This window comes from Oncorhynchus keta, chromosome 36 (assembly GCF_023373465.1).
Source record: "Oncorhynchus keta strain PuntledgeMale-10-30-2019 chromosome 36, Oket_V2, whole genome shotgun sequence".
In the NCBI taxonomy this organism is placed as follows: Eukaryota; Metazoa; Chordata; class Actinopteri; order Salmoniformes; family Salmonidae; genus Oncorhynchus; species Oncorhynchus keta.
The window spans coordinates 24,077,152-24,085,215 of NC_068456.1; the positions used below are offsets into that span (position 1 = coordinate 24,077,152).

Genomic DNA, 8,064 nt, shown 5'->3' on the forward strand with positions numbered 1-8,064 from the left:
ATCTGTTTTCGCAAAAGTAAAAAAAAAAAAAAACGTTTTTGCTTTGAGATTGTGGTATTGTGTGTAGATTGATGAGGATTTTAAAATGTAATCCATTTCAGAATAACACTGTAACATAACAAAACTTGGAATAAGTCAAGGGGTCTGACACTGTCTGAATTCATTATATAGAAACGCAATATGTAAAGTGTTAGTTCCATGTTTCATGAGCTTAACTAAAAGAGGCAGCGTCATTGTTTCAGTTAACTCTGGAATGGAAAGACATTGGAGGAGCATTTTTCTCAACAGTTTCTTAACCACACACTCAAGCAGGTGGTTATAGAGTGGTCTGGGATCTCACCAGCACCACTTAAAGCACAGAGACGTTCTCCCACTGACAAAGGAATGTGACTCAAGCTTTCCTGGCTCAGGAGTGGACTTCCTCTGGTTATGTGGCTCCATAGACTTCAGCACCCACACACACACGATTCAGATTGAGAGTCGATCTCAGAACTCTTGGAGAACCACTTCAAGCTCAACTTCAGAAGGGCTGAGGCAGCAGCTGATTTTGCTATGCATCTGATGCAGAGTTCATATGCTAGTCAGAACTAGGAATCTCTGAAATGTCTGGCTTGCTGATTCATTGAAAGCGGCACACGCATAACTAACTACAACCAGTTAGCAAGTTGGAAATGTCAGTTTCCTAGTTCCAACTAGCACGTGAATGCGGCATTTGGGTAGATAATGTTCACAATTGAACCAATAAACTGGTCATCTGTGAAACTCCCATCCAGCCCTTTTAGAGCAGACTCCTTACTTGTCTTTCTCAGGCTCTCTAAATGCATGTTTTAGGTCTGGAACTGAAGCAGCAACATGTACAGTGGATGGTGTCCGGGAGACAGAAATGGATCGCTGACTCAAACGGTTTGGTTGACCATCTACAGCTGCAGTCATCGCCTTTTTGACATTCAGCACAAAAGGCGTCAATGCTATTGCCTTAGAGGTTGGCGGTGTCAGAGCCTTGGCCATCAATAAACTGTGTCTTAGATAGTTCTTCCAGACTCAGTGTGAAAATATATAAAAACATAGGGAAAATCAAGTTAGACTGCATTGTGCCTTTAAAAACGTGTCAACTTTTAATACAGCAAAATGTAGATATTAAGTGGAAGAATTCAATGTCTACAACGTGATTGTGCTTAAACAATTGAACAACTAAAAAGGACTACAAATTCACCCACGCAACTTATTTTTTTGTTTTATTTTCAGTTGTAATATTCATCAGACTAAAGTTAGTCACTGAAGCTGATGAGACATTGTTTATAAATTCTTTGGCAGCTTTTTACCAAATTGTTTACATTTCAATGAGCCCTTTTAATAGTGATGGCATGATTTTTACATCAGCGTGTTAATTTTATCTATATAAATGTACAGAAAGACAATAATGCAGAAGCTCTTAGAGCTGTATTCACATTTCAGTCAATCATGCATTAGTTATATCTAAATACACACAAAAGCATAAATGTGCAACCATTTTCAGTACGGGAATCCAATATGGACTCAAATGCTATTTTTAGTTGTGTGCAAGAAAGGCACAACCTATAATAAAACGCAACTTGAGTTTCCCATATATACAGGAAATGTGGCCAAAATATATATATACACAAACAATGGCAAATTACCATTTCAGTTAAATAACCTTTTTAGCAATTCAGTTCAAATGTAACAAACTCTGCCAAATCTATTGCACTTCCTATGACAGCAAAAACAGTGATTTCTGTATGCTTGTTCAGCAGCACTTGTATCATTGCAATGCTACCACCAATAAGACTTGATCCAATGTACTGTAAGACTGGGAGGTGGAGCAAAGTATTCATCTAAAGACAAGTGCTGGGTGTGTAATGGAGGGGAGCGGGGTGGTTTACTGGGTGGTGATGAGCTTGACGATCATGTGGATGATACGGGAGCCTCTCGGGCAAGTACACAGGTCCATGCTGGGGTTTCTGATCTTATCTTCGAGAAGCTGGTCCAACTCCCAGCGCAGCTCCTTCACCAGCTCTGCCACCTGCAGCCACACACAGAAGATACTGCAGTCAGGAACACAGAGCTGATTGACGAAGAGCTTATTACTCATTATAATGGCCCAGTTCCCCCTGCCCTGAACACGTGAACTGACCAGGCTATAACTAGGGGCCAGGTAGCCAGGTCAGGATCTTAAATCGACATTCTGAGAATGATAGCCAATCGGCTGACCTGGTGCGATGCTGCGGCGAACCGGATCCAGCCGTCGTCCAGGGAGATGACGAACTCGCCCTTCTGCAGCTCCACGTTGACCTGTCCTCCCCCAAACAGCACCAAGGGGTACACCGACACCATGCTGCAGTCTCTGATGAACACACGGCTCGTCTTCACCTTCTCATGGTACACCAGGTAGGGGCTGTCGTAGTGGCGCACCTGAAACCACCACACACAGGCACACACAAACTAACCTGGTATCTATTGTGTGGTTGTTTAGTTACTGTGAAAGAGTAGTGGTTGTCTCTGTACTTTATTCGTGGGGCTGTGTGTTACCGTGTAGTTGACGGAGGAGGGGTGTACGTGGACACAGCCGTCATTCTTGGTCATGTAGCGCAACTCGTCTGCTTTGGGCTGCATCTTCACCGCTCCTTTACTGGTCTGCTTGAACTTCTCATGAGGAGACCTCACCTAGCACAGGGAAACACTGGCTTAGCTCAGGTACACACATTATACAAGGACTGAGCTGTTGATCATGCTGGATGGAGGAAGGCTCACCTGTACTACATTGGGATATAGGGCAGCACAGAGCATGGCAGACATCAACCTGATGTTGTCAGAGTTGAGGTTAGCCTGTCCAAGAGTTAAAGGGTGAAATGATTCACTTAATGATTTATGAACAGATTTTATATAGCAATGCAGGATTTATATAATGGAGATTTCTTAGATATATATTTCTCAATAAAACATCCTACCTCACGGCCCGTAGCCTCCATTATACCATCAGTCCCTTTGGCAGCCATTCTCTCAATGACTCTAGCCTTCAGTCCCTCCTTGACGAAGCCAATATCAGACAGCAGCTCTGTAAACTGCCTCTTCAGACTGGCTATCTCCTGCACACCAAAAAGCACATCTCAGACTCTTGCAAGTACTGTACAAAACATGGTAATAATGCCACCTGTCAGGAGACAATGCCACAGAAGAGTATCTCACCTGTAAGCCCCGGCTAGACAGGAAGTTCTCTCTGCAGTACTGAAACCCAGCCTGATTCCCGTTTCTGGCTGCTCCACACCAGCCCTGCGCAACGGCAACACATATTACCTTACAGTCACATATCCACTGCAAATCGTATGTATAGCTACTCTGTGTTTTAGATGGTTCTACATATTGCATTACCACTCAGAACCTGTTCATCTGTTTCTCAAGGCAAATTCAATTTTTCCATAGCTAGTTCAGCTAACATTTCAGTATTGACTGAGTGTTACGGCATGTCAATATGGATGACATGGTTAGAGGATACACAGTGGAGTGGTTCAGGTCTATCCAATATGTACAGCACAGCACCTTGTATGCCTGCAGCAGGGCCAGATGGTCACTGTTGGCCAGGGCATAATTCAGCTTCTTCTCATTGGCCTCCTCCCTCTTATCCCAAGGAGACACCTGGCCACAGGAAGAACACACCGCAGGAGAGGAAAGAAAGGAGGAAGCAGGAGAGGACACAGGAGAGGGGTGAGAACACAGGAGAGAGACTTGCGACTGTGAAAAACCGAAATGTTTTTTTCCCTTTTCAACATTCAGAGAGTGAATCACAGGAGTTCACACTTCACAGTGACAATTCTTAATTATTGCTCCTTTCTTTTCAGTTAACGTTTCTACTCATTCCCAAGACCATTGGTAGGCTCAGAGCCACAAATGGAAGTTAGAGGTGGCTTACGAAGGGGGACTTGAAGGCCAGGCTGGCAGCGATGGTGAGGGCAGGGTCCAGGCAGCGAAAGATGGCACCAAACAGCATGAGTTTGCCAATGCGGACGTCCACAGGCAGACAGGCCAGGTGATAGCCCAGAGGGGTGAGCTTCTCGTCGGCCGTCAGAGCCCCCAGGTCCTGCAAACGCTGCTTGGCCGCATCCAGACTGCCCATGGCCGGGGGCTCAATGAGCCGGGAGAACACAGAATCCAATGGCCGCTCTGCAAACACATCTAGGATCTTAATCCTGAGAGGTGGAAGTGGAGATAAAGACAGAGATGGAGTTGGAGAAAGAGGGCAGTTGGGAAATCTCCAAGTGAAAATGTTTACATTGGGGACAACACATCATGAGTTCCTACATCGAAAATGCAGGGAAGGTTCAAATGAATGACTGTCAGTGGTTAAATAAGGATCTACATGAGACAGTACATGAGTAAATAACACCTAATTGGTCAGTTGAGAGCACCACGAGAGGCACAGTGCTGTAGTTAGGGGACATGAATCCTGTTCTGCTCTGATAACCTGAGGCAGAGCTGCTCCAAGGGGACTCTCTGGATCTCTGGCAGCTGCTGCTCTGCCAGTTGGTGTTGGAAGCAGTGGCTGGTGAAGAGATGGAAGCACACCCCTGAGGCCACGCGGCCAGCTCGCCCTCTCCTCTGCAGGGCGTTGGCACGGGACACCCACGACTCCTCCAGGCTCTCCATGCTCTTAGAGGCATCGTAACTGAGGGGACAGACTGAGTCAGCGAAATAACACTTTTATAAGCATCCTCACAGGCACAGTTATCAAGGACTCGGTCCCCTCCTTACAAGAGGTTAGTATAGAGAATATACGAGTTGTACCAATTAACAGAGTTTGAACTTATCCAATGTGCTCTCATAAAAGGAAACCAGTTGAGCCAAGACATCAGAGGGTTTAGAGGTCAGAGGTTATAGTACCTCTTCTCCTTCATCTTGCCTGAGTCCACCACGTAGACCACGTCGTCGATGGTAACGGAGGTCTCAGCGATGTTGGTGGAGATGATGATCTTGGTGACGCCCTCTGGTGGCCGCTTGAACACAGCCTGTTGCTCCTCGTTAGACAGGGACGAGTGGAGCGGGTACACCACACACCTGGGACACACACGCACAACTATATCCACAACAAACATAACCCATCTACAGCTGTACCACAAACACACCGGTAGAAAACCTAAACCCATCACAATCACACACAAATCAGAATCTCATCCAGTACAGTGGTCCATGTATTTCCTTACCTGGCTCTGTTCCGGTTGTTGAACATCCTGTTGGACTGGAGCTGCTCATAAAGAGTCTTAATCTCAGCCAGGCCTGGCATGAATACCAACACAGCACCTGGACAGAGCAGGACAGGGAAGGTTGTGTTGTTAATGTTGTTACAGGAATATTAACACACAGGTAATGCATAACTTCATGGTCAAATGTTAACTCAATTGAAATCATATTGCTACACCTTTACTGTGCATCTATCCATCTGTCATTCCTAGTAATAATTCTGTCGGTAGTGCTCGCTCACCTGGAGGGTAGCTATGGTCCCCGTCCACAATATACTCCAGCACACTCTCCACCAGGTCCATGTTGATCTTATCCAGGTCCATGGCAGATATGGTCTTCAAGACAGACTTCTTGGTGTCTTTAAACAAAATAAAACATCCTGATTAACATTCTCCTCCCAGACAAAGTAGCCGTGGGGAATAGGGTTCCATTCCAGACAGTGTGGTGTATTTAGCAGAGGGAGGATCAGAAACCTTTGTATCGGACAGTGAGTTCCTGCAGGCTGAGCTGCTGGTCAGGGATGGAGTCTTTAATGAAGTCTTTTTTCTGGAGGTTCATGAAGGACCACATGTCGTCTCCCAGCTGGTCCACGGGGTCTTTGGCCCCGCCTCTGCCTCCCTTACTGCCTGATGAGGACTTCCCCCCGCCCGAGCGCATGAACGGACTGCCATCCTCAATCACATACCTGGGAGGAGAGTAGAATGTACAGGTCAAACAAACCTGAAGAACAGAAACAACACCTTGTTGTGTTTATGGTATAATATTTCAGGTTTGGGAGTGCCATATTTACCTGGTTTTGGCAACTGCATCTTCCAGGAAAAACTGGTCGACAGGGAAAGTGCGTCCTGGGAAACACAAGAGATTGTGACATAACTACTGACTGGTCTAACTATACACTTTGTTATACACCTTGCCCTAAATACGCTAAGAGACGTGGACTGGGATATTTTCCGCATTGCGGCGAACAACATTGATGAATCCGCCGATTCAGTGAGAGGGTTTATTAGCAAGTGCATCGGTGATGTTGTACCCACAGCGTCTATTAAAACATTCCCCAACCAGAAACCGTGGTTTGAAGGCAGCATTTGCTCAAAACTGAAAGTGCGAACCATTAGTTTTAATCAGGGCAAGGTGACCGGAAACATGACTGAGCGTCAGCTAAGCGTCAGTATAGAGACAAAGTAGAGTCGCAATTCAACGGCTCAGACACGAGAGGTATATGGCAAGGTCTACAGTCAATCACGGACTATAAAAGGAAAACCAGCCACGTTTACAGACCAGGATGTCTTGCTCCCAGACAAACTAAACAACTTCTTTGCTCGCTTTGAGGACAACACAGTGCCACTGACACGGACCGCTACCAAAACCTGGACTCTCCTTCACTGCAGCCGACGTGAACAAAACAGTTAAACGTGTTAACCCTCGCAAGGCTGCAGGCCCAGACGGCATCCCCAGCTGCGTCCTCAGAGCATGCGCAGACCAGCTGGCTGGTGTGTTTACGGACATATTCAATCAATCCTTATCCCAGTCTGCTGTTCCCACATGCTTCAAGAGGGCCACCATTGTTCCTGTTCCCAAGAAAGCTAAGGTAACTGAGCTAAATGACTGGTCCTGTACTTCCTGACGGGCCACCCCCAGGTGGTGAGGGAAGGTAAAAACATGTCCACCCTGCTGATCCTCAACAGTAGGGACGCACAAGGGTGCGTACCTGTGAACGGTGTGTGCTGGGGTAGAGGGTGCGTATCAGTACCTGGTATGTGGACGGTGTGTGCTGGGGTAGAGGGTGTGTATCAGTACCTGGTATGTAGACGGTGTGTGCTGGGGTAGAGGGTGCGTATCAGTACCTGGTATGTGGACGGTGTGTGCTGGGGTAGAGGGTGCGTATCAGTACCTGGTATGTGGACGGTGTGTGCTGGGGTAGAGGGTGTGTGTCAGTACCTGGTATGTGGACGTTGTGTGCTGGGGTAGAGGGTCTGTATCAGTACCTGGAAGGTGTGTGCTGGGGTAGAGGGTGTGTATCAGTACCTGGTATGTAGACGGTGTGTGCTGGGGTAGAGGGTGTGTATCAGTACCTGGTATGTAGACGGTGTGTGCTGGGGTAGAGGGTGTGTGTCAGTACCTGGTATGTGGACGGTGTGTGCTGGGGTAGAGGGTGTGTATCAGTACCTGGTATGTAGACGGTGTGTGCTGGGGTAGAGGGTGTGTATCAGTACCTGGTATGTGGACGGTGTGTGCTGGGGTAGAGGGTGTGTATCAGTACCTGGTATGTAGACGGTGTGTGCTGGGGTAGAGGGTGTGTATCAGTACCTGGTATGTAGACGGTGTGTGCTGGGGTAGAGGGTGTGTATCAGTACCTGGTATGTAGACGGTGTGTGCTGGGGTAGAGGGTGTGTATCAGTACCCTGGGGTAGATGGTGTGTGCTGGGGTAGAGGGTGTGTGTCAGTACCTGGTATGTGGACGGTGTGTGCTGGGGTAGAGGGTGTGTATCAGTACCTGGTATGTGGAGTACCTGGTATGTAGATGGTGTGTGCTGGGGTAGAGGGTGTGTATCAGTATCTGGAAGGTGTGTGCTGGGGTAGAGGGTGTGTATCAGTACCTGGTATGTGGACGGTGTGTGCTGGGATAGAGGGTGTGTATCCGTACCTGGTATGTGGAAGGTGTGTGCTGGGATAGAGGGTGTGTATCCGTACCTGGTATGTGGACGGTGTGTGCTGGGGTAGAGGGTGTGTATCAGTACCTGGTATGTGGACGGTGTGTGCTGGGGTAGAGGGTGTGTATCAGTACCTGGTATGTGGACGGTGTGTGCTGGGATA

General features: G+C 47.3%; 1 protein-coding gene across 1 annotated transcript in view; it reads right to left on the reverse strand.

The window, feature by feature from the left end:
* Positions 1–1,222: 1,222 nt before the first annotated feature.
* The window catches only part of dhx57 (DEAH (Asp-Glu-Ala-Asp/His) box polypeptide 57), a 13,882-nt gene continuing 7,040 nt past the window's right edge, over positions 1,223–8,064 (reverse strand). The window contains exons 8-21 of the mRNA XM_052498692.1: positions 6,041–6,095; positions 5,724–5,935; positions 5,492–5,608; positions 5,214–5,310; positions 4,894–5,067; positions 4,478–4,678; positions 3,926–4,202; positions 3,556–3,651; positions 3,205–3,288; positions 2,967–3,104; positions 2,770–2,844; positions 2,548–2,682; positions 2,230–2,430; positions 1,223–2,041 (exon numbers count right to left, since the gene is read on the reverse strand). Of these exons, the coding sequence (XP_052354652.1) occupies positions 1,898–2,041; positions 2,230–2,430; positions 2,548–2,682; positions 2,770–2,844; positions 2,967–3,104; positions 3,205–3,288; positions 3,556–3,651; positions 3,926–4,202; positions 4,478–4,678; positions 4,894–5,067; positions 5,214–5,310; positions 5,492–5,608; positions 5,724–5,935; positions 6,041–6,095 (2,006 nt within the window). The 3' untranslated portion in view covers positions 1,223–1,897. The remainder of the gene's footprint in view (positions 2,042–2,229; positions 2,431–2,547; positions 2,683–2,769; positions 2,845–2,966; positions 3,105–3,204; positions 3,289–3,555; positions 3,652–3,925; positions 4,203–4,477; positions 4,679–4,893; positions 5,068–5,213; positions 5,311–5,491; positions 5,609–5,723; positions 5,936–6,040; positions 6,096–8,064) is intronic.